We start from the raw sequence: 26019 nt of genomic DNA, 5'->3' as shown, positions 1-26019 counted from the left end.
GAAATAAATCAGAGAAAGACAAATTTCATATGATTTCACTTATATGTGGAATATAAGAAACAAAACAGGTGAACATAGAGGAAGGGATGCAAAAATAAAAACAGAGAGGGAGACAAACCATAAGAGACTCTTAAATTCAGAGAACAGACTGAGGGTTTCTGGCAGAGTGTTGGCTGAGGTGATGTGCATTAAGGAGGACATTTGTTTGGATGAGCACTGGGTGTTATACGTAAGTGATGAATCACTGAATTCTATTCCTAAAATCATTATTACACTGTATATTAACTAACTTGGATTTAAATAGAAGAAAGTAAATTTAATTAAAAAAATAAAAACCACTGCTAATGTATAATCTCAAAAAGAACTTAATTTTAAAAAATTTTAATGTTTGTTTTTGAGAGAGAGAGAGAGAGACAGAGTGTGAGCAGGGGAGGGGAAGAGAGAGAGGGAGACACAGAATCTGAAGCAGGCTCTAGGCTCTGAGCTGTCAGCACAGAGCCCAGTGTGAGGTTTGAACTCACAAACCATGAGATCATGACCAGAGCCGAAATCGGACGCTTAACCACTGAGCCACCCAGGCACACCAAAAGGAACTTCATTTTAAAGACTCTTTATTTGGAGCACCTAGGTGGCTCAGCGCAGTCAGTTAGTGTCCAACTCTTGATTTCAGCTCAGGTCATGATCTCTGGCTCAGGTCATGATCTCACCATGTGTAATGACCGTGTGGACCCTGCTTGGGATTCTGTCTCCTTCTCTCTCTGTTCCTCCCCCCTCTCTCAAATAAGTAAACCTAAAATAAAGACTCTTTATTCAAATCTTAACCATAGACATAAAAGTTTTAATCCTACTTGTTTTATTTGCCATCTTTTCTGAGTCATTTTGAAGATGGTAGCCTCTTTGTCCTGAAGCTGTGTGCACACACTCGCTTCCTTAATTGTAGGAGGCATTTGGAGACAGTTCATTACCCTTAGGATTCTTCTAAAGTATAAACCCTGAGATTGTCTTTCTCTGATTTTTTACCTGTGAGTGGCCTCAGCCCAGAAATTTTTAAAAAAGCAAAAGAACACTGGGGCATGTGAAGAGACCTCCTTTTCAGGTTCAAAACAGAAATCCCTATATTTTTTTATAGCTCTTGCTACTTTCATTGTGTCTCCTCTCTTACTGGGGAGTACAGACAGTTTTCAGCTCTAACAAAACTCGTGTGAGACTAGAATAAATTCTGCAGAGGATTTAGAGACAAGGCTGCAATCCTTGAATTGAAGCAAAACCATTGTTTCACGTTTCTTCAATATTGTTTTTAAAAGTACTGGGGACTGACAGATGTAATTGGGTAGGGATTGTTTTTAAATGAAAAATAAACAAACTTGAAGAAATATAGCTATTTGCATTCAAATGCCATCATTTTACCTGTGTGTTTACCCTTCTGATGTTTGTTTTGCTAATATTACTACAAAGCATATTTAGAGTAAGATAGTAAGACAGCCAAAGCAGGACACTTTAATTACAGAGAAAAAGAGGATGGTGACTCATAAAGAATACATTTTTTTCACTTGAGTGGATTCCACTGTCTTAATTAAAAACCTAAAGAGTATTCTTGAGTAGGGTTTTAGCTATGATTGTATTTCAATTCAAGCTAAAGAAATGTTGAAATAAATTGGTTCTCCACAGTTCTAAAATCTCAAGAGAAATGGCTGTATTCCATGCACTTTTCTAGGTGTTTTGAACCTACGTTAGCTCACTACTCTTCGTAGCACCTTATGTGCGGTAAGTGCTCTTAACACACCTGGTCCACAAATGTAGAACCTCTCTTGGTTGCAGATTACACAACTAGTAAATAACAGACTTGGAGTCTGACCCGGGCAGTCTGGCTACAGTTTGGCTGATAACTGTTACTCTACAAGCTGTTTTAAGACTTGAAGCAAACAGGTTACTTAAAGAAAACAAGTGACAGATAATTTTATCCCCAAATAGATGTAATTCGTAAATAATGGAAGCTGCTGCGTGTGCAGCACTTTCTGTCTGTTTATTGAGTCCTTAAAATGCTTGTGAGGGCAAGGATGGATTATCCTGGTTTTACAGTTGGTGCAATTGGGAAGTAGGGAAGTTCAGTAACTTGCTGAAGGTCATTTAGAATTAACTGGCACGGCTGAAATTACGATTCACTACCCCCGTGCCCAGTCAGCTTGTACCTCCTACATAAATGAAACTGTTGGCAATGGAAAGTGTGGATCAAGAGGAGAAAATAGAGGAGTTTTTATGTAGAACAAAACGGTGGTATTAAAATACAACATGAAAATATTTTTGGTTGTCTTTTTTTGAAGAAAATCTGTCAAGAAGCGCACCTTGTACCATGTTCTGGAGAGTATTATGATGTTATCACAGAGCTAGAACATTCTAATATGGAAGTATTTTGTCCGTAATTGGAAGACTTGTGCAGCTAGAATAATTTTGCGCTTAGGAAACAGAATCCTAGGTCAAGGATTTCATTTCCGTGCAGAGAAAGAGCTCAATCACAGCACCTAGTCAGTCAGAATTAACAATAAAAATCCTAACCTTGTAGGAGAGAGAAATATTGGTTACACAATTGAGAAACCAATTTTTATTTTAAATGAAATACAAAACAAGAATGAGTAACATTCTTCATGCCTGACCTTGTCAATAGGAGACTGATGTACTGTATTCTGGGGAAATGCAAGGGTAGAAACCTTGACTCTAATTCAAGGTAATTGAATTTAATTATGGTGTCAGTAAGACCTGGTATTCTACTTGCCCTACAAATTTGGCATTGGTGTCTTTAAGTTTCAGTGGTTATATAATGTTAACAGACCTTCTTACAGTGATTGTTATGAAATAATTGGACATAGAGCTCAGCCAGCCTTTGGTGCATAGTATGTTCTTAAAATTTTTCTCTTATTACTAACTTCTTCCACATTTCTGGATGTGCTTAATTAGGAGTGTGTTTACTTCAGTGAGTCTCTTCATCCATCTATTGTATAATGCTTGTTCTAGTACACTGCTCAGATGACCCCACTGCCCCACCTCTCCAATTTTCTAGCTAAATGAAGTATCATGTAGAGACCCCCAAGGGGCTTTTAGTCACTTTTAATTTTAATGAATTAGCAGAATCAACATATTAACTGGAAATAAAAACACCCAATAAATGTTTTTTCCTACAGTCCTTTATTTGAATTGTGTTTGATAAAGATAAATATTCATGTTTATATATTCCCAAATTTATAGGGGTTCATTTCAATGAAATATCATGAGTTAAAGTAAGGAAAATGGAAATTGAACATCCTCTGTAATGAAGCAACAAAAATAAAGTAAGAATAGATAGCTCCAATTTTACTTCTCTTGACAGATCCAGGCATGAAGAAATATTTTGGGTCAAAGACCTTATTTTCCTTTTCGCTCTCTGTTCTCTTCTAGAAAATGCTCCTTTTCTTACATTTCATAAGAAATCATTGGCATTGTATTTGGGCATAAGAATGTAACAGAACTTTCCTCATACTTAAGTCTTATAATTTTATTTTAATAAAACTTACTTTAAAGGAAAACTGTGCTTTATTAAAACCACAAAAATGTAAAACTGTCATCAGTGGACAATTCTGATCATGAAAACAAAAATATTCAGAAAATTCTGAGACTTAATTTTAGCCTTTGACATCAGTTTATCTTTTTTTCCTTTTTTTACCTTTTTCACAAACCATTAAAGCTTTTAGGAAATCTACAATAACGTAATTGGGATTTTTTTTTTACTTTGAAAAATGCCAATTTTAAATTATACCACTGCACTATATGATTTTCCTAATAAATATTAATAGAATTATCCACAAAAACTTTTTTGAATGATCACAATAGATAGATAGTGGGACTCAAAGAATATTATTTCTAATTTAGTATAAAACCAGTTTAGAAGATCACATAAGCTAATTTAAGCATTGCAGTCTGATTTTGGCATGTTCTAATTAACCAAGTATAACTTTAGCACAGTTTTTACAGAGAAGGCAAACTTTTCTATTATCATTTCAATTAATAATACTTTCTCCAATCATCAGTGGTATACCTCATCTCCCACTTCTATGGAATAAGAGCCCCGATAGTCACTTAATTCATTACTCTTGGAAAAAGGTTTCTTCCTGTTTTGTAATAACAGTAATTCTTCCCCATTCTCAAATAAGCAAGTATGCTTTAGCATTTGTGATAAGTTGTTTTTAGTATGAACTTAGCCAGGGAGTTCAGATCTCAGTGAAATTTTACATGTGTCCCTGGAAATGATCTTTCTAAGAAGTAGTGAACATGTATTTATTGCAGACTTACAATGTGTTAGCATCATTATGTTAAGTTATCAGCATTCAGCTGGAGAATTAAATTAGTGCCTTTGTAATTAAGACAGTACAACTTTGGGGCGCCTGGGTGGCTCAGTCGGTTAAGCGTCTGACTTTGGCTCAGGTCATGATCTCACGGTTCATGGGTTCAAGCCCCGTGTCAGTCTCTGTGCTGACTGCCAGCTCAGAGCCTGGAGCCTGTTTCAGATTCTGTATCTCCCTCTGTCTCTGACCCTCCCCTGCTCACACTGTATCTCTCTCAGAAATAAATTTTAAAAAACAAAAAACATTAAAACAAAATTTTTAAAAAGACAATACAACTTTATATTTTGTTGGGACATTTGGTTTCATGTGTATTTGTCTTTTTCTTAATTAAAACTTAACAGTAGAAGTATGATCAGGGTCTTTAATAAACTCAGGATATATTTATAAAGGTAACAGCACATGAGAAACAATAAGACATCATAAATACAGAATATTATAAAGCATTAAAGTGTGTAAACCAAGTAGTATAGCTTCTAAGTAGTTCCAGGAAATTGGAGAGTGGGATATATTTTGAACTCTGAGAATGGAATAGATTAGGCTAAAAAGTATCAGGTACTTGAAATTTAGCTTTAAAAAATATAGTTAGTCTGTGCTTGGTTCCCTTTAATGTCATTTTTGTCCCTGACTTAAGGATAAAGCTCTGAATTAAGATTATGATGATTCCATTCCATTTTAGAGCATTGTTGGCATATTTAGTTTACCATCAGGTCATTCCTGGTCAGAAAGAGTCAGAATCAATATAGTCTACACATTTGACTTGATTAAGCCAGAAATAGCTTCCCAGAATTGAGTATGATTCTCCTGGGCCAATCTCAGCCTCAATCCCGAATCCCAGAGTTAAGGTAGTATATACGCTACTTGATTAAATGGTATGGACTTTCACAATATTTTCTTTCCTTAAATTGTAGTTTTACTGTATAGTAACAAGTGAAACTCTTCATGAAAACATGTCCCAATTTGAAGTTGAATTATTCAGTAGCTACATTTGCTAACATAATTCACCTTCGTACCATTCTTAACTTTAAAATCTCCTTTCGGAACAGTAAATAAAAATTGGTAATGAAGAAAATGGATATTCATAGATGCTATTAGTAGGAGTTACATCTTAGTAGAACTAAAAATCCTTTCTCAAAGTAATGGTACTGTTTGTTTTTAAATTAAGAGACAGTTGGTGAGATGCAGTGTTGAACCATCCTTTAAAGTGCAGCTGTTAAAAAATACGACAACATCTATTTTTTTCAGAGACCAGCATGCTGATGATGTCAAAGAAGACTTTGAAGAGAGAACAGAAAGTGAAATGAGGACATCGCATGAAGCCAGAGGTAGCCATTATCATCTTGTATTAGGGATGGATATTACTATGAATACTCAACAATCAAAATTTAGTGGAATACAGCAATCACTTTTATATTAAAGATAAACTTCATTTAGTCAATTTGTTCTGTTATCACAGGCTATAAATGTTTACTGTTCAGGATAGATAGTTGACCTTGAACAACATGGGTTTGAACTATGTGAGCCCATTTTATACACAGATTTTCTTTCATTAAATACAGTACAGTCCTGTAAATATATTTTCTCTTCCTTATGGTTTTCTTAATAACATTTTCTTTTCTCTAGCTTACTTTATTGTAAGAATATAGTATTAGATACATATAATATAAAAATGTGTTAATCAACTAGTTAGGTTACTGATAAGGCTTCTAGTCAACAATAGACTGTTAGTGGCCAAATTGGAGGGATGGAGAATCAAAAGTTATACACAAATTAAAAAAAAAAGTTTTACACAGACTTTTGACTGTCCAGGGGTTGGTGTCCTTAACCCCTGCATTGTTCAGGGGTCAACTGTGGTATGTAATTCATAGTGATATGGATTCATCTGTGATCTATATTTACAGTCTCACATATCTGTACAATATATATATAAGGTTCAGGTAATAGTCCATTTGGTTCTTCCATATATTTTCTTTGGTATTGTTGATGTCATTTGCTTCATATGTTAAAAGCACATCTTAGAATGTGCATTGGAATCCAAATGGAATTAGTATGGTCTTAATCTAATACCACAAAATGAAAAGAAAATCATTTGAACAAAGTTTTAAGTTGTACTGGAGAAAGTAATTTGTCTTTACATCTTTGCTAAAAGGACATTATGATGGCTTAACTAAGTAATGAATTCATAATGACTGTTAGTCATAGTATAGATTGTATTACAATTTACAGATAATTATTATTTTTTATGAGAAAGTGTTAGCCTGACTCTGATTTTAATGATTGTCCCTGGGGACTTAGCTTTTCATGTGTATTTTTTGCTTTAGATTTTTATGTAAGATTTGAGAATGGCCCCAAATGACTGTTTGCGTGCCAGGACCTATTCCATAAGTGATGCTTTGATTTCCATATCTGATTTTTAGAAGGCAGTAACTTGTGATTAACTTAAAAGTTCCATTCTCTGCTATCTTCAGCATGTTCTGTTGTGTTTAACGTAACACCATTTACAAACCCCACCGATGGCCAGGGTTTGAATCCCTGTTCTGCCACCTGCTAGCTGTGCACTTCAGGACATTTCACTGAATACTTCTTAGTGCTTCTGCTCTCGTATCTACCCAGATGGATGATAATGATGGTAACTCCTCCTGAGGTGGTCATGACATTTAAGTGCATTTGCAACTCACCTCAAACAGTGCCTGGCACATAGTAAGCACTGTACAAGTATTTGATTATTTTAAATGTTTCTGGCCATTTAGAAAGAAAGAAAAACATTTACTTTGTGAGGGTTTTGTCATCAAGGTATACTGGATTCTTAAACAAAGGCTTGTCTTTCCTTGTGGTTGGTGGTTAGGATCACAGCCTTCCTTCCTATGAAGGCGCCGCTGCTTAACTGGCTGTGTGGCTGGCTCTGTAGTTCTGTTTCCTCCTGTGTAAAATTAATGTAGTAATAGTAGCCACATCATTGGATTATCATGAGGATGAAATGCATCAGTGGCTGAAGTATTAGCTGCTGCTGCTGCTGCTGGTAGTAGGGCAGTAGTATTGTGGAATGAGTATTTATTACCTGGAACTCTCTCATCGAAAATTCAGATAGATTCATAATAGAATCTTAGACTCTGAACTTCTTGAGAGAGTAATAATTTAATAAACTTTTCAGTCTCTTCCTAACCTGGTGATTGATTTAACTTTTTATTTGATTTGCTGAGCTGATTTTAATAACTATTTTCTGGAAATAATCTGGAGAATTATTATTCCATAATAGAGAATTTGGCTTGATTAACATATGATACGCATGGTGTTCTCTCTTTATCTTTTCAAATTTTGCATGTTTATTTGAATTGCCTGAGTTTTTCTGTTTTACTCTTTCCAGAAACACTACTAGGGGTCACATATAGCTCTTAGTTATTGCTTACACCTACAGAAGATACAGTTCAATATGCATATGTTATTTACGATCTTATTTTTTATTAGTAAAAGGAAGGAAGCCTTATAAAATAAGTTGCTTTGAGAATTTTAAGTTTATTTATTTATTTTGAGAAAGAGAGAGAGAGAGCACAAGCAAGGGGCAGAAAGAGAAGAGGAGAGAGGATCCCAAGCAGGCTCCATCCTGCAGTAGCAGAGCCCAACTCAGGACTCCATCTCACAAACTGTGAGCTCATGACCTGATCCAAAATCAAGAGTCATATGCTTAACTGACTGAGCCACCCGGGCACCCCACTTTGAGAAATTTTACTCATATGTTCCTCAGTGTGATTTGACTATTAATAGCTCATCCATTTTTAGCCTCTTAAAATGAACTTGATATCTTTCCTTATCAAATTTTTGAAACATTTTATGTAAGACTTTCATAAAACTAATTTCATCTATAGGGAAGTCACATTGTGATTATCAGCTGGTCTTTAAATCCAGAAAACTTCTTTCAGTTCTAATTTTGGTTATTACTTATGCTCCATCTTTTCTCTCTGTTGACTCGTAATACCAATTATTCTTGAGTTAGAGTCAAGGGATTATATTTATGTTCAAAATATTTAACAGTTGGTTTTTGCACAAGACATTTTAATAAATGAACACTGATCTTAGTGCTGGAACTCTCTGGAAGCTTTCCACTGTACCAAGAGTTACACTTAGTTGCTGGATCTTTCGGAAGTCCAATAAGGGCATGGCTGCATTGGGGTAGGGTGATAGTGGGATGGGGGGGGCACTATACCAACCAATATAGAAGTAGTTTAATAACATATTTTTTGATGTTCTACTCATGTTTCTCAAGTTGAAATATCTTAGCTTCTTACTGCCTTTAACATGAATTTTAACAGTGGCAGTTTTTATTTCCCTTTAATTTCCTACATTGGCTTGTTCTCTTTCATAGCCTGTTTTTGTTTTGTAGAGGTCATATCCCCTTGTGCTTCACTAAAAGCACAAGTTCTTCTGTCAAATAAATCACTGCTCCTCTTCCAGTGTTCTGTAGAACTTTTTATCAGAGGCTCCATGGTGATTGTCTCCTATTTTAACATTTTTTGAGCCCAGAGAATTTTTCCCAGGTCTTTTGTGAAGAACACTTACCCCTCAACACTCCATTTGGGTACCAGTAGAATTCCTCTTTCAAACGTGAGCCTAGAGGAAACGTGAGACCCCACTCTGAATCTACATTCTTGAGCCTCATAGATGCTCACCAGTGGTCATTCCCAGTTGCATCCCTCCAGTGGTGGAAGGAGCCCTTCCCAAATCTGGAAGGTCACTGAATTTGACCTTTGGGGACTTTTACTGAATATAATTTATCACTTTCTCTCCTTTTTTTAAACTTCTATCTTTTTTAATAACTCATTCCCATCATTATAGGAAAGACCATTAATAAAGGATTCTATAAATTGGCCTTCATGTTTAAACTCTTGTACTCCTGGGAAAAGTATAGTTTTGCTTTCTCTCCTGCAAGCATTCTTTCTCATGGGCTGCTGATAATGCAGGAAGAGTTGCATCTATTTTGTAATGTGCTAGATTCTCACGTGAAAAAATCAGCCTTGCTTTTTCCTCCCTAGCAGTTGGGTTTTTATTTTGGTTGTTAACCTTGACATGACCCTTAAGTATCTTTCATGCCTGAGTTAAGTATCTTGGAGCTAATTTTATCTCCATTCCTTGATGCTGTGATCCGTTTATCTTACAATCACTGCTATTGTTCATCTTCTTATATTTACTCATCAGTTAATAACTCCACTAAAAATTTTTTTTGGTTGACAGATGTATTCCATTTCTTCTGTCTGGCTATATTCTTTTCACCTTAAGAGCACATTTTATAGACTTATGGAATATTAGCCTGAAAGCATATTGACTCCTTTTAATTTTTCCTTTGTATGCCAATTGTACTCTCCATGATATGCCTTTCTTTCAAGATAGGAATAATTTCTCTCATTTGCTGACTTTAATATTTGCCAGACATTGGGATGAGCATTTTAAAAATACCATGTAATCCTTACAGCGATTCTGTTACCTTGATTTCACCAAGATTATAGAGCTAGCCAGTGGCAGAGCAGGAGTTTGAATCCACATTTATCAGATTCGTAAACTCGCCCTCTTGATTATGACCCTATACTTTATATGAGGAGGCAAAAGATCCATTCTGCCCTTCCCTCAAAGGGTGGCTTTGAGATAGTTTCCTCACCTCACGGATAGTTGCCTCCTAGCACTGTTTTGAAGAAGAAAGGCAGTGGAGATTTTGGTCTCACTTCTGTCATTGGCTTAAAGGGATAGGAATGAGTCAAGCAAGAGGTCATTGGTAACTTATGCTGTTGGCTTGTCGATCTATCATTTGCAGACTTGGAAATAGGAGCCCCACTCAGAGTGTAGCAAGTAGCAGAGTCTGAAAGCAGCAAAGCATGAGTACTTTTTTCTGGCACTTGGGCTGCTCAGTCAGCCTGCCATACAGTGTGGTTCTATTGGGTTTTAATGGAACGGTCCTGTAGAAAGCAGGTTCTGACGCTCTGTGGTGGGGAGGACGTCTCTTTCTCCTAGCAGACTTCATGGCTGGTTCAGATAATGTTCCCTGTACTAAAGTTTTATTGTCTTGATTCTACATGAAACATTGGAGGATATTTCTTTCAGGATCACCTTTATCAGAAATGTCTGCTTACAGCGTTAATCTTTCACTTCACTTTTTCCTACCTTAAGCCAAAGCAAGAATTTTAAAACTTGTGCTCTCAACCAGAATTGAGAGGAGAGACATGGTGGGCAAATTTTCAGTTGGAAGTTTCTACTTTGGATAACTACATTATTTATTAAGTTTCATTTCAAAGTAGTCTGCAAGGTGGGGTGTGTGGGTGGCTCAGTCGGTCAAGCACCTGACTCTTGATTTCTGCTCAGGTCATGATCTCACAGTTCATGAGATTGAGCCCCGTGTTGGGGCTTGGGATTCTCTCTCTCCTTCTCTGCTCCTCCCCCACTCGTGCTCCCTCACTCTCTCTACCTCTCTCAAAATAAATAAATAAACAGTTCTTAAAAAAGAAAGAAAGTCTGCAAGGCTGTGCTGTACTGGCAGACTTTTCACAGTTTCTAATATAATGTAAGTGCTGGATATGATTTCCATATAGTAAATCGTGATCATGATTAATAGAGGCAGGCCTTTACTCTCCATTCTCCAGGCAGCAACCTAAGAAAAATATTCCTCATTTGATAATTGTCTAGACAGATGCAATAGCAATAAAACCATTAATAGATCCACCACATTATTTCTCTTAATATCTCTGCCACCTAACATTTTCTTATTTCTGATATTAAAGAAGCCCAGCAACTGATGATGTTTTAACAATACATTCCCAAAAATACATTAAATTGCTTTCCAGCTCACCAAAGTGGCTTCTGGTTTTTGTTACTTTTTTTGAGTTGATTTATTATCAGCTTCTGGTTTTATGTAACTTTTATTATGAAAATAACACATTTATTAAAGAATAATTAGCAAATACAGGGAATTAAAAAGGAAACCACAATCAGCTGTAATTTATTTTCTGAGACACCATTTTCTGAATTTTGGTATCCATTTTGTGGGGCACTTTAAATCTGAAGTAGTATACAAACTACTTTGCAACCTGTATTGTTTTAACTCCATAATATTTGAACCATTTTCAGATAAATATTTATACTAATTAAAAGATAACATTAAATATTTCCTCCATGGATAAATGTAGCATCGTTTAGTGAACTCACCTCTGTTGGGTATCTAGGCTAGTAATATCCCCTCTCTCACTGTTAAACTACAGTGTTGGAGTAATAAACCTTAGTCATGATTAGGACTAGGTCTGTGTGTGAGTGTGGCATAAAACACTTACAAGTGACTTATGTACAGTAAGAGCTTTCTGTCTCCTACAGAGCAAGTTCAGAGGTAGGTGTGCCAGGATTTAATGGTACTCAACAGCATTGGGAACTTAGGCTCCATCTGTTTTTCTTGCTCCATCCTGCCGAGTGTCTATTCCCAAGGCCATCTCTTGCTCAGAAGTGGTTCTGGAGAGCTAGTCATTCAGCTACCATTCTGTCCAGTTGGAAGGAGGGTCAGTGCACGGAAGTAGTAGTGGGCGCCCTTACCGGGCTCTCATTCTTTAAGGGCATTTCCAAGATGTTGCAGATACCACTTCTGTTTATAGCCCATTAGTCATGTGACCACATCAAGCTGCAAGAGTGACTGGGACACATAGTCTTCATTCTGGATGCAATTATGTACAAGCAGAGAACCTCCACAGTGACTTTCTTGGTAACCTTTATACTTAGTCAGGCCTTACGATGAACTCTGGGACTGGGAATCGCTGTGTCAGAGGATAATAACTCACAGGGAACCTGTTTCCAGTGAGAGAAAAGACTTGTCCCAGCTTCATCAGAGCTGAGTGCTTTATAGTTACTTTAGCGTGATGGTGATGATGAGAACAGAAAACATTCTTCTATCTCACCAAAAGGTGCGAGCTTACCAATGCAAAGCATCCTGCTGACCTTGCGGGTACAAGTTCTGTGCGAGGAGTGAAATGTTTGATGTTACAGTGTGCTTGGAGATCCTCACAGTACAGCTCCTTACTATGCAATGTCTTACTGCTTGTTGAGTCAGGAATCTTCATGCTGCTATAGTCTAAGACTGACAGCTACTTTCAGCTGGCCGTTGTCTGATTTCTGCCTACATTTCACTCTTCAAATTTGGCATTACAAAGTCTTCTCCTTTGTCTCTTCTCTGATGAAACATTCTGGCCCTTATGCCTCCTCTACATGACTACAGACACAGGCTTCAGTGTCTGCTCAGTCTGATTCTCATACATACATACATGCTTCACTAAAAAACAATAATAATAAGTAAAAAGTAAGAAAATAGTGATCATTTGTTTGAATATGAGAATAGGTTGATTTGTTCATGAACCTAATGAATATTATTATATCTCCCTGCCTTGAACTGTGTTTCTCATTTTAATGTACTATAAGCTTTCTCTTAATTCTTGTCTTGCTATTTTTGAGGATGACACCCCAGTTCAGCAAATAAAATGTATCAATTATTGGACCGAAGATGAGGACAAATTGAAATTCCTACTGTATAGTAATTTTAGTCATTCTCAGCCAGCTTAAAAAAATTTTGCCTTACATTTGCTTAAGAATTTCTGTCCTAATTTATATCTTTTCTAAGCAAACTAGAATACAAACATTTTTTGAAGAAAGAAAAAAGATGCTGCTTTTTATTGGAGGGGAGATATTGGTGGTCGTACCTTTCTAAGAGCCACTTTGAAGAAATTCAGTATCCTATTTATTTTTGTTGAATACTCCTTCCTCCCTGTTCGATTCCTTTTTTTTTTTTAATGTTTATTTTTGAGAGAGAGTGGAGACAGAGCATGAGTAAGGATGAGCAGAGTGAGAGAGGGAGACACAGAATCAGAAGCAGGCTCCAGACTCTGAGCTGCCAGCACAGAGCCCAACACAGGACTCAGACCTGTGAACTGTGAGATCATGACCTGGGCCAAAGTCGGACGCTTAACAGACTGAGCCACCCGGGCGCCCCTTTTCAATTCTTTTTAAAAAATAATTTTTATTTTATTTTTTATTTTTTAAATATTTATTTTTTTTAATTTTTTTTTAATGTTTTATTTATTTCTAGGAGAGAGAGAGAGAGAGACAGCGTGAGCAGGGGAGGGTCAGAGAGAGAGGGAGTGACAGACTCTGAAACAGGCTCCAGGCTCTGAGCTGGCAGTCAGCACAGAGCCCGACGCGGGGCTCGAACCCACGAACCGCGAGATCATGACCTAAGCAAAAGTCGGACGCTTAACCGACTAAGCCACCCAGGCGCCCCAAATATTTATTTTGAGAGAGAAAGCAAGCAAGCAGGGGAGGGTCAGAGAGAGAGAGAGAGTGAATCCCAAGTAGGCTCCACGTGGTCAAGACAGAGCCTGACACAGGGCTCAGTCCCACAAACCATGAAATCGTGACCTGAGCAGACATCAAGAGTCGGACGCTTAACTGACTGAGCCACCCAGGTGCTAAAAAATATTTTTATAAATATCAAATTTTTAAAAAAAATACTTATTGACTTAAGTAACCCAACATGGGGCTCAAACTCAACAACCTCAAGTTCAAGAGTCACACGCTTTCCTGACTGAGCCAGGCACCTTCCTGTTCATCCTTCCTTCACTTTTTCAGATTACACCAGAAACACATATCCCTTGACAGTCATAAAACAATAAAAGCCATGTAGACAGTTTCTAAACAGAGTGTAACCTTTCCTCATAATATTGTACTTTTGCAAGGATTAGTAAGAAGTAGACTTGGAAATCCTCCCCGGGCAGTTCTGTGCCCCGCAGCACAGATTTGAGTGACCCTGAAGAACTGTGCCCTGCATTACAGAATTGAGTGACACTGACGAACTGTGGAAGCACAGAACCAAAGGGGAGGGGGAGAAGGACGTTTGCCCGTATGCCTTTGGGAAATTTTCCTTTCAGGGAACTTCAAACATACAGAAAACTCCTGTGAAAGTGTTATTTTTCATGCAGATAAATAGTTTGAAAGGAGGGCAGTAAGAAATACGACCCGGGTAATAAAGTGATGGAAGCAGAAATGTCTTCCGGAACAAAGGCTTCGTTTTCTGAAGCACATTGTGCACATTCAAACCTACTCTTCCTTACTCTTGGCACTGGGCCAGCTATTTGAGCCAAAGTCTGCATTTATTTCAGTCTGATCACATGTTAAAATACAAATGTGGAGTCACATTTCTGTCCAATTCAAGGACTCAGACACACATTCACTTAAGTAAAGTTGTTTCTCTCTTTCTGGGATTGGAATCATAGCTAACACACTATTATTTTCCAAAGAGACAGCATGTTCTGTGGCTGGTAAGCATTACTTTTGCCTCTTTAATCGGAAAACACCATTGGCCCTCAGGATACCAATCAGCCTGAAAGAATCAGCAAAAGGAAGGAAAGTCTTAAGTGAAAGATGCAAAGTTGGTTTTAGGTTTAGTATATGTGCTGCCGAAGCGAGCACTGGTTTTAGGTTTAGAATGATGTATGTGCCTAGGCCTGTTTATAGTATCCACTTCAAACACATGCAAGAGCCAGTAGAAATAGCGGAGCTTTAGGGTTTTTAGTCCTTTCTTGAGAATGGCTCGGTTTTTCTAGAGAATAATGATATAGCAACATTAGAAATGAACAGTGAATAAGAGAACTTTAGAGGAAATAGAATGGAGTTGCAGTGAAGGAGGGAACAGTGGGAAGTGTTAATAGAATAGAAACAGTTATATATGATAAATGTACTGCTTTGGACAAGACTGACACGTAGAGTAGGCTCGACAGTTCTCCTCTGGTGTGGACCTGGAAGTCTTACCATTTCACAGTAGCCTGCCTCATGAAAGATTTACAAATCTTATATTTCAAATAATTGGCTGAACTCTTGGAATGTCTGAGATTAAGGAATGTTTTTAAATCGCCCCATATTTATATATGTTAAACAAAAGCATCTTGAACTCTGGGAAGCTTAAAAAGAACATATATATATCAAAACAGATGTTCAGTAAAGAAGGATGAGGCCTAAAACCTTATAAACAGTTCTATGAGATTTATTGAATGAAATGTGGAAAGAGATACCATGATGGATTTTTTAAAAAAATATTTGAAGAATTGAAATGTTTCATGTGGAGCAGATAGATTTTTCTGTATGAGCTCACTTAGGTAGAGAACCAGGACCAGTGGCTGTTAGCTTCAGTAAGATAGATGTTTTTTTAAGTTCTAAGGTACTTTCTAATAGAGTAATTCAAAATTGAGATTAGGCTAGTTTAAGGAAAAGTTTTTGAGGAACCACAATTGGAACAATAAGAGAACCACAATGGAACAAAAAGAAATAAATTTTTAAGCAACTGAAAACTTCAGATACAGAGGAATAAATTTAACAAAAGATGTGCAAGGCGTCTACATGAAAATGACAAAAGATTGAAGAGAAATAGTAAAGAAGTTCTGAGGGAAATACCTTGTTCTTGGATTGAAAGACTGGATATTGTGAAGAAGTCATTTCTCAAAACCAGATTGGTCTATATTTAGTGGTAATCTCCATCTAAATCCTAGCGGTGTTTGTTTGTTTGTTTGTTTGTTTGTTTGTTTACAGGCTGATCCTAAGTGTTATAAGGAGATGCAAAGAGATAAAGATAGCTGTGGCGGTCTTGAAAAAGACCTAGATTACAGACATCAGAACATTTATAAAGTGATAGTAATTAAAACCTGTCAGTTAGTATGAAGAGGCCAGTGGAACAGAATAGAGAATCTGAAGACACGGGTTTATATTTATGTTAAAGCTGGCGCTGCAGTAGAGTGGGAAAAGGGTGGTCTTTTCAATAAATCATGTTTGGGGAATTAGAAATCCATGTGGAAAAAAATGCTAGGAAGTCGATCCTCATCTCACACCATGCAAAAATAAATTTCAGGTGGAATGAATTTCAGGTGGATTGTGAAAGGTGAAACATAAAGTACTATGGGGAAAACAGAGGAGACTAACTTTAGGACCTTGAGGTAAGGAAAGGTTTCTTCGGAAGACCCATAAAAAGCACTAGCCATAAGAGAAAAAAAGTAAGTTAAACTTTATTACAATTAAGAACTCTCTCTTTGCCAAAAGACTCTCTTAAAGGAAGAAAAGAGTACGAAGAGAGATGTTAGTAATACCTATTTCCAACAAAGAAGTCCTATCCAAAATACATACAGATAACTTCTACAAATCGGTAAGAAAAAGGCAAGATGACCCAATGGAAAAAATAGGCATAAAACATAAGTATTTCACAAAGGAGGTTCTCTATTTGGCCAATGAGCATAGGAAAAGATTGTCAGCTTCATTAGTTACCAGACAATTGCAATTATAACCACACTGTGATACCACAAAAAAATTCATCAAAATGGTTAAAGTGAAAAAAAGAGAGACAGTACCTCATGTTATTGAGGATGTAAAGCACCTATAACACTCTTACACTGTTAGTGGATACATACTGAATAACTATTTTGGACAACTGGCAGAATTGCTGAAGTTTAATTTACACAAACACCATAATGTCAAAGTTTCACTCTTCAACATATATATATATATATACACACACACACATAACATGTATATATACACATACATACACACACACGTATGTATATATATACAGAACCACACATGTAACAGAAATCATACATATGTTCAATCAGTGACCGGTACAGGCAATGTTCAAAGCAGCACTGTTGGTAATAGCCAAAAATTAAAAAAAAAAAAAAAACTAAAATGTCCATTAACTCCCAATTAATTGTGGAATATTCATAATCATTCAAAAACCATACAGCAAAGAGCACATACAATGAGCAATGTGGATGAATCTCATAAACATTGCTATTGAGAGAAAGAAACCAAGAACACCAAGGATTTCATCTAAATATAATTCAGAAGCAGGAAAGAACCTGTGGTGTTAGAAGTCAGGAAAGTGGTTGTCACCCTTGCTGGCTGGAGTGTGATTAGGGGTGAACACAAGGAGGCTCTGGGTGTGCCACCATGTTGTTTCTTGATCCTGGTGTTGGGTACATCAGTGTGTTCACTTTGTGAAAATTCTTTGAGCTGTACACTTAATGATTTGTCTACTTTTCTGTAAATCTTACTCTCAAAAGAAAAAAACCTTAACATATTGTTAGAGATATTAGCCAGTTTAAAATGGTCTTAAGTGACACGAAAGCCTAAACTGAGTAACCATTTGGCAAAAACTTGTGGTGGAATTGAAGTAGCATTTTTTTACTTTTGTTTTTTTTTTAAATTTTTTTAATGTTTATTTTTGAGAAAAAGAAAGAGTGAGACAGAGTGTGAGCAGGGAAGGGGCAGAGGGAGGGCGGGAGACACAGAATCAGAAGCAGGCTCCAGGCTCTGAGCTGTCAGCACAGAGCCTGATGTGGGGTTTGAACTCATAAACTGCAAGACGATGACCTGAACTGAAGCTGGACGATTAACTGATTTAGCCACCCAGGCACCCTGCATTGTAACTCACCTGGTGTAGAGGTGGAGGAGAGTAAATGTAGGGGAGGTGCCTTTCTTCTGGTGGGCTTTGAGTAAGTAGTTTTCAGAAAAGATTTCTGTTCTAAAAGATCTTGAGATAATCATTGACAAACTTTAGGAGTCCCAGTGATATAAAATCATTTGCTAAGAAATGGCTGTTTTAGGAGACCAGCAGTAAATATGTTTGGATTCAGAAGATCTGGCAGATAAATGGAATATCCACAACTGAAAGGGAAACAAAACCATTTCCTGAGGGGAGGGTCCCTTTTCTTGCCACTATAGCTGGGACGCAGGTATCTTTGGTGACAGCATTAAAGAGGCAACGTTGTTAACATGACACACGTTTGTAATGTAGCAAATGTGTAAATTGAATTTACAGGTTGTTTCTTACAGTGACCTTCAGTAATGAATGACAAAGGAGAGTGTCATTGTTCAATGGCAATAATGTTGAAAGGAAGCCGTGCTTTAAGTAGGTGCCTCCCACCGACTCATTCTGGGGGAGACACCTGGCGTTTGGGGCTGTCTTTCTGCTTTTCCGAGTGTGATTTCCCATTTGTTTCAATCAACCAGGTGCCCGGGAAGAACCTAGCGTGCAGCAGGCACAGCGCCGGTCAGCTGTCTTTCTGTCCTTTAAATCACCGATTCCATGCCTGCCCTTGCGCTGGGAGCAGCAGAGCAAACTTCTCCCCACCGTAGCCGGAATCCCTGCCAGTAAAGTTTCCAAATGGAGCACAGATGAGGTAGATTTTATTTTCTTTGTCTGCTGGGAACCGGATATAGCCATTCTGGGCTTCAGGAGTGGATACAGTGAATGTGTGTGGGGCTTAGTCTCTCTTTCTGAAAAGGAAGAAATTGTTCTGCGAGAAAGGACTAAAGCATACAGGTTAAACGTTTTGAACCTGTAGCACATAGATGCGGACTTCTTTTTTACACTGGAATTTTTATCTTATTTTCGACAGGTGTCAGAATTCATACAGAGCTTACCTGGCTGTGAAGAACATGGAAAGGTATTTAAAGATGAAGTAAGTGTCCCACTAAATTGCAGTATGTTACTTAATGGGGTCAAAGCACTGAAATGCAGTGAATGGTTAGATGTTGGGAGTTGGGACAGGAGGGAAGAGATGCATGTTGTTGAGATTGACAGATTGGCATGGCATTTTCTAACGTCTACATTCGTCATCTGTAGACAGATGTCCTTGTATATAAGATTGGACGCAGCATAAGTTTTTGTACCATTTTATGATGCTTCGTGGCAATAGCACCAGCCCTGTTATTAAAAAACAAACAAACCACACACAGAAACCTTAAAGGCATACGTTTTCAAAGTTTATAGCACAGAAAGAAACCAAAGAAAGAAATAAGCAACATTTGTTTTTAATAAAGTCAAATTAGTTCCCATTATTTTATTTTCAAACATCATTTTAACAACACCAAGATTAAACTCACTTAGTGTTATAATAAATATTAGTTATTGCTAAAACAACCCTTTAGATCTTATACTGATCTCAGTAATGTTTATAATAACTGATGGCCATTACAGTCTGCATTTGGGAGATTAGTTTATCCTCTGCCTGCCCAAACCTTCAATATGAGAGATGATTAATGATGTTATGACCCATATTGAACATTAGAACAAAAAAGAAATTGGTTTTAACTACAACAAGTAATGCTATTTGAGTATAACAGCCTCTTTTCTCACTAGAGATCTTTAAAAGTAATCCCCTAGCCTGTCAGCTCCTCCAAGCAGAACAGAGCGTTTTCACTCTCATCTTGGCCACTAGAAGGTCAAAAGAAGACCCAAGTAATCGCAGAAGGTTTTTCTACAGTTATAAGTATATATGCCTTGTTTGCTTCTGTGTTTAGCCTCAGCTGCTAAGAACAGTACACTTTCAGTTAAGAGCCTTGCAAGATGGCATGCCTGGGTGGCTCAGTTGGTTAAGGATCCAACTTCGGCTCAGGTCATGATATCGCGGTTTGTGAGTTCAAGCCCCGTGTCAGGCTGTGTGCTGACAGCTCGGAGCCTTCTTCAGATTCTGTGTCTTCCTCTCTCTGCCCTTCCCCTGTTTATCCTCGCTCTCTCTCAAAAATAAATAAGCATTAAAAAAAAACAACAACAAAAGAGCCTTGAAAGAGTATCAAGACTGCTAAGGATCCAGGCACTGTCATCAGCATAATTATACTATTAGGTACTATTTTGCGTTAGACAGATGCCTGCTAAAATATACAAGTATCTGATTTTCTTTCTTTTTTTATTTTAGTGTTTTTATTTATTTCTGAGAGAAAGAGAGACAGACAGACAGACATCATGAGCAGGGGAGGGTCAGAGAGGGAGACACAGAATCCAAAACAGGCTCCAGGCTCTGAGCTAGCTGTCAGCACAGAGCCCGACGCGGGGCTCAAACCCATGAACCGTGAGATCATGACCTGAGCGGAAGTCAGATGCTTAACCGACTGAGCTACCCAGGCGCTCCAAGGATCTGATTCTCAACATCCTTTTTTTCTCATTTATGTTCTTGATTCAAGAATGTTTATCTTCTTTCTAGTTGATCTTTAATTGATAGTTGTTCAGATTTTGAGTTTCTTAACTCCTAAATTCTAAGTGTCTTCGTGAACCACACTCAATTTTCACTCCCTGAACAGATTTAGATACCTGCCGGGAGCTGTTGTTCTTTCTGTGAAGAAAAAAATAACTCATGTAGTTGTTACCTGAGAAAATGATAAAACATTTTTTTAATAAATTTATAGCACATCTGTTTTAGAGCTGTTTTTGGTTCTGTTGATATCTAGACAATCCGTATGGATTTGCTCTGTTACTTAGTTTAAGATTCAAGTTCAAGTCCAAATATGTCTTTGAATATGCTTTCATGGTGTAGAAAAATGTATTCAAAGAAATAACATATTTGAACTTGAACATTTTTTTAAAAAATTGAGCACTGGGTGTTATATGGAATCCAACTTGACAATAAACTATGAAAGAAAAAAAAATTTTTTAAACATTTATTTATTATTGAGGGACAGAGAGAGACAGAACATGAGCATGGGAGGGGAAGAGAGAGGGGCAGACCCAGAATCCAAAGCAGGCTCCAGACTCTGAGCTGTCAGCACAGAGCCCGATGCAGGGCTTGAACCCACGAACTGCGAGATCATGACTTGAGCCAAAGTCAGAAGCTTAACCAACTGAGCCACCCAGGCATCCCAACCTGAATTCTAAACTAAATAGTAGAGCTACAGTGTCCTCAACCAGATCCTCTTGTGAGGAGTAAGGCAGTGATTGTTCACATAGTCCTCCATTCCTTTATTTATTCATTCTATAAGTTCTTGTGAAATTAATGTCTCACAAGGTCGGTAGGTGTTGGTTTCAAAGGCCTTGAAGTAAACCATAAAACATATCTAACTAAACTGTAGTAAGTCATCTCTAAGAGGCAAAGTACAGGCGTTAGGATGGGCTATGATTTGAACCATGCTTGACTTTACTTGCTCTTACACAACACAGCATCTAACGTGTTGAAAATCCTATTGGGTGTATTTTAAAAACATATAGGGATTCTGGCTCTCTCTCTGCCTTCACAACTACCACTGTGCTCTGAGCCACCATCATCACCCACCTGGATTAACACCATAACCTCCTAACCCATCTCCCTGCTTCTAATTTTGCTCTTCTACAATCTGTTCCCAGCCTAGCTAGAGTGATCCTGCTCAAAATAAGTCAAAGCAGGTCACTCATCCCTTCGTAGCCTTCCAGAAAGTAAATCAGAATAAAAGCAAAATTCCTCACAAGCACCTGCTGTCTGACACCCCATGACCTCGAGAGAGGAGAGGACCTTCTGGCCTCTGGTTACTCCATCCCTGGTGTACACTGTTGCACACACTGGCCTCCTTGCCGTTCACCATATTGCCCAGCGACCTTCTGTGTCTTCCCTGCCTGGAATGCTCTTCCTCTGGATGTTTATGTGGCATGGTCCCTCTGCTCAGATGTCACCTTGTCACTCATCCCTCTCTGCCCCCGTTGATGGGTCATCCCCCCACCCAGATGTTTTCGTAGTACTGATCACCTTTCAGAATTTATTACTGTCAATTAATTACTAATTAGTTTGCTTATCGTATTTTTTTTATTACAGTCTGTCTTCCTCTACTAGACTGTTAACTTTGCAAGCAGTTTTCGTTTACTCATTTGCTTGGTTTTGCTTATATCTGTTTTATTCTCTGCTGTATGCCTGGGCCCAAGAAGAGTGTCTGGAATGTAATAGGTGTTTAATAAGTGTTTTTTTTCAGTGAACGTGCTCATACCTTTACCCTCTGAGAAAGCCATGCAAACAGCATGTCACTGTGATTTGCAGAGTTAAAACATTAGGAAAAGAACCATGAGTGGTGGAAAGAGTAATGAAATGGAAGGCCAGAACCCTGAGTTCCAAATCCTCCTTTGGAGTTTTGGGCCTTTAGCAAGATACTTAGTCTGTAGTCTCTGGAGTGAGAGCAGTTTATACACATCACAGAGGCAAACAGAAGCAAACCCAGTATTACACTGCAGTGATAGCTGTTCTTAGAAAGTGCTTTCTCAGATTTCATTTACTTCCTTCCAAATGAGGCTTGTCCATATGGTCACACGTTGGAGCAGCCTGCGCAAAATATACTGGCTGGCACTCTCCTCAGGATGACTTTTTCCTTCCAGTGCAACCTTAAAAATAATCTACCAAAACTTCACCTTCTCACTCCATTCCTAGATTTTAGATTCCAGTCTTGCCGTTCTCTGAATGTTTCTTTTCATCAGTCATCTGTCATATTAAACTCTTCTTTAATCTCAGGAGACTCAGTAGGCCCCAAGGTTATATAATAAACAATTCCGTCTTTGTAATGAGCTCCTTGGGAACTGGTGTGTTAGAAGACATTTTCGTTAATGTTTTAGAAGACTTCAATCAGACCCTTTATGCTACTAAGGTCTGCCTTGGTTGAATGAAGGGTTAATAGATCTGCCTCTCTGCTTGGCCTTGCTTGATCAGAGGACTGTCATAGCACAAGCAAAGGAGACCAGAGCCAGTGTTCCCCAAAAAGCAACAGAACATTTGTCTGCCTCTGAACTTGTCTGCATTCAGAAATTTAATTGGAGTGTCTTTCCTTCTAGTGTCTAGTCCTAGGACACACAATAGGATGTTTCCTTGCTGAGAATTGGGAGGCTTCTTCCAAACAATCATTGCTTGAAATTGCATAAGATGACTGTAGTACTGATTTAAAAGGTTGTTTTGTTATTCGAGGAAAGAGAAAAAGTTGCTTAAGTGTATCAGCCTTTAATTAGTAAACTGTTTACAGAATTTAGAGTGGTATAAGTTTGCTGGGACTACCATAACAAAGAGCCATAAGCCAGTAGCTTAAACAACGGAAATGTATGGTCTCCCAGTTCTGGAGGCTGGAGGTCCAGAAGGCAAGAAGCTAACATGTCAGCAGACAGCTTCCTTCTGAGGGCGGAGGAACATATCTGTTCCAGGCTGCTCTCCTTGACTTGTAGATGCTGTTCTACCTTCTCCTCACAGTGTCTTCCTTCTATACGTGTCTGCCTCTGGTTCCAGATTTCCTCTTTTTTATGAGGCCATCCATCATCTGGGATCACCCTACTCCAGTAGGGCCTCATCTTAACCGATTATGCCTGCGGTGACCCTGTTTCCAAATAAGGTCATATTCTGAGCTGATGAGGGGTTAGGACTTCAGCGTGTGAATTTGGGACAAACATCATCAGTCCAAACCAGTGACATTGCTGTCAAGGTTTGTGATGTAGTCTGAGGCAGAGGGCAAAAGTGTGTTTTACTTTTCTTCTGCTTTTTTGTGTAAAATGAAAAAACCGAAAGAGAAATGAGTTAATGTTTTGTGAAGTGGTGGAATGTCCCCAAACCCGAAAATTTTACAAAAAAAAAAGACTGTTCCTTTGTTCTGTCTACTAAGCCAGAAGTTTAGTTCTGGTAGAAGCACAGAAGTTTAGTCTCAGAAGAGACGCGGGGAGAGGAATGGTGTTTCTCATGGTTACCCAGTTACAGCTCTTCATGCCACGTTCATCACCTTCATCTCCTGCTTCTCCGTCTACACTGTTGATTGCCCTTATTAGTAACTACTTTTTTCTCCACATATGAAGAATAATTGTGGCCACTTTAAAAATGAGTGTTATTACTGTTTTTTTTACTTAACTGGGGAAAGCTAACTTTAAAAAAATGTTAGCACATAGCGGACTTATTTGCCTGAATCCCTTTGTTTATATCCACAAACATTTGTATGCTTACTCACATCTAAAATCTGCCATAATGGGAACTGGATGTAAGGCACCCCAGATTTATCCAGATTCTGCGTGACTCATTGCCTAAGTCAGAGCAATCCCAGGAAGATACGGGCACCTTCCATTTTCCTGTGGGCCGATTTTTTCAGGGGAGTGAGTTTTTAGTTTGCTTCCAGTCCACATTTGGTTATCGTAGATAAGAAAGGTTCATTAACCAGGAAATGTGTGCACATATGAACTCTGGTCTGCTTTTGGATACTTGCCACAGCACTACATCCAATTAATTCATAATCTTTTTGTCTGTTCCTCCCGTTTTAGCAAATTGATGGAGAAGCCTTCCTTCTTATGACCCAAACAGACATTGTTAAAATTATGAGCATTAAGTTGGGCCCTGCTCTCAAAATTTTCAATTCTATCCTGATGTTCAAAGCTGCAGAGAAGAACTCTCACAATGAACTTTGAAGATGGTGAATTTTGAATACCATCAGCTTTCTGCTTTAAAGCTCATGTTTTATTCAAAGCACAAGGACAGTTATAACTCCTAAGAGAGAAGTCTCCAAAACTCAAAAGAGCAATGCTGTCAGATTATTTATATTCCTCAAGAGACAATATATATGAATTCTTATGAAAGTGCTTCAGCTTTTAACCAGGTACTGTCCAAGAGTACTCATCCTTTGGTTCTGTTCACTGAGCTAAATTTATCTTTGTAAATCTTTTTGAGGTGGGGGTGGGGGGTGGGAGGGAAGGGAACCTCATTAATTATTTATGGTAAGGGGGGGTCAGAGTAAGAACTTTTGGCATTTTGTAAACATTGTTGAATTCTCTTTCATGTACACGGTTTCTTTTTCAGTACGTTCAGAAACCTTTTTATATAATCCAACTTCAACTGAAACCAAATTAGTCAAAACCTGGCTAAGTTGAGCCGGTGGGACCGTTACCTGTATTGTTAATTCCGTGCCATATTTCGAACTGCAACATTATGCTAAGTATCACTTTGCAAGTCATGATATTGCCTAACTGCTTGTCATAATCTGTTGGGGCTGAATAGATGTAAAAATCACTTTTCTCTAAATCAGTGTTTTTACTTTTGCACGCATTATGAAATGTTAAACAAATTACTTTTCACCAGCATCGTTACTATATTTACCAAAAACGTGTATATAAATAATGGAGTTGAAAAATAAAATATATAAATAAATTAGGTGATGTATTTGAATGGCATCAGTCTTCGACACTGTGGTGCCCTATGTATCTACAAGAGTCCAGTGGTATCAAAGGGACATGCAGTTATATTCGGGGGTGGGGAGGTTGTTTGGAAGGATCTTGAACTATTTATGAGATGATCTTAGGCATCTCTCTGACAGTCAGTGAAGTAACTGTGGTGCTTTTCAGAGCCGAAGGGCTCATTCTGTTGACGGAAACACTAATCCGTAAAGAGCTCTGTCCCAGATCTTCTTCCCCGAGACTCAAAGGTTTTCTTAGCATTGGCCGAAGAGAGAGTATGTGGATTTTACTGAAAAGGCGGAGTGTGACGGAGCAACACGAGTCAGCACAGAAGATTCTAAATGCTCACAGATCCAGGAGGTGATTGCCCAAAGCAATTATTCAAGGACCTCCATTTTGGAAAGATTCCTTTCTCTGTAGGACGCTTCCCCGAAGTTCTGTAAATGTACAGATGCACTTTAAATGAAAGCCCTGGATGACCTGTAAACTGATAGCAGTCGCGTTTCTTTTGTGAGAATGCCTTTCCAACACAAAACGTAAATTATTTTATCAGCCTTTGGAGGTAATGTCTACTCTAGGATTGGCCATTTATTCAAGGGCTGGTATACAAGTAGGAAGTCCGTTTGTAGCATGCCCTCTGAATTCTGGGGCAAGTTCCACCTCTCCTCTTCGTTG

At 38.0% G+C, this 26019-nt stretch overlaps 1 protein-coding gene across 4 annotated transcripts in view; it reads left to right on the top strand.

Moving 5' to 3' along the window:
• L3MBTL3 (L3MBTL histone methyl-lysine binding protein 3) overlaps positions 1–24856 on the top strand; it is a 122681-nt gene extending 97825 nt beyond the window's left edge. For all 4 annotated transcript variants that reach the window (XM_039240439.1, XM_039240440.1, XM_039240436.1 and 1 more), the window contains 4 exons: positions 5616–5695; positions 18435–18604; positions 18824–18886; positions 24439–24856. In XM_039240439.1, the coding sequence (XP_039096370.1) occupies positions 5616–5695; positions 18435–18604; positions 18824–18886; positions 24439–24582 (457 nt within the window). In that variant the 3' untranslated portion in view covers positions 24583–24856. The remainder of the gene's footprint in view (positions 1–5615; positions 5696–18434; positions 18605–18823; positions 18887–24438) is intronic.
• The last annotated feature ends 1163 nt before the right edge of the window (positions 24857–26019 follow it).

The sequence above is a fragment of the Hyaena hyaena genome, unplaced genomic scaffold (genome assembly GCF_003009895.1).
Source record: "Hyaena hyaena isolate Hyena2069 unplaced genomic scaffold, ASM300989v1 scaffold_178, whole genome shotgun sequence".
In the NCBI taxonomy this organism is placed as follows: Eukaryota; Metazoa; Chordata; class Mammalia; order Carnivora; family Hyaenidae; genus Hyaena; species Hyaena hyaena.
The sequence above is the reverse complement of the archived record's forward strand: the minus strand, read 5'-3'. Positions and strand labels throughout refer to the sequence as shown.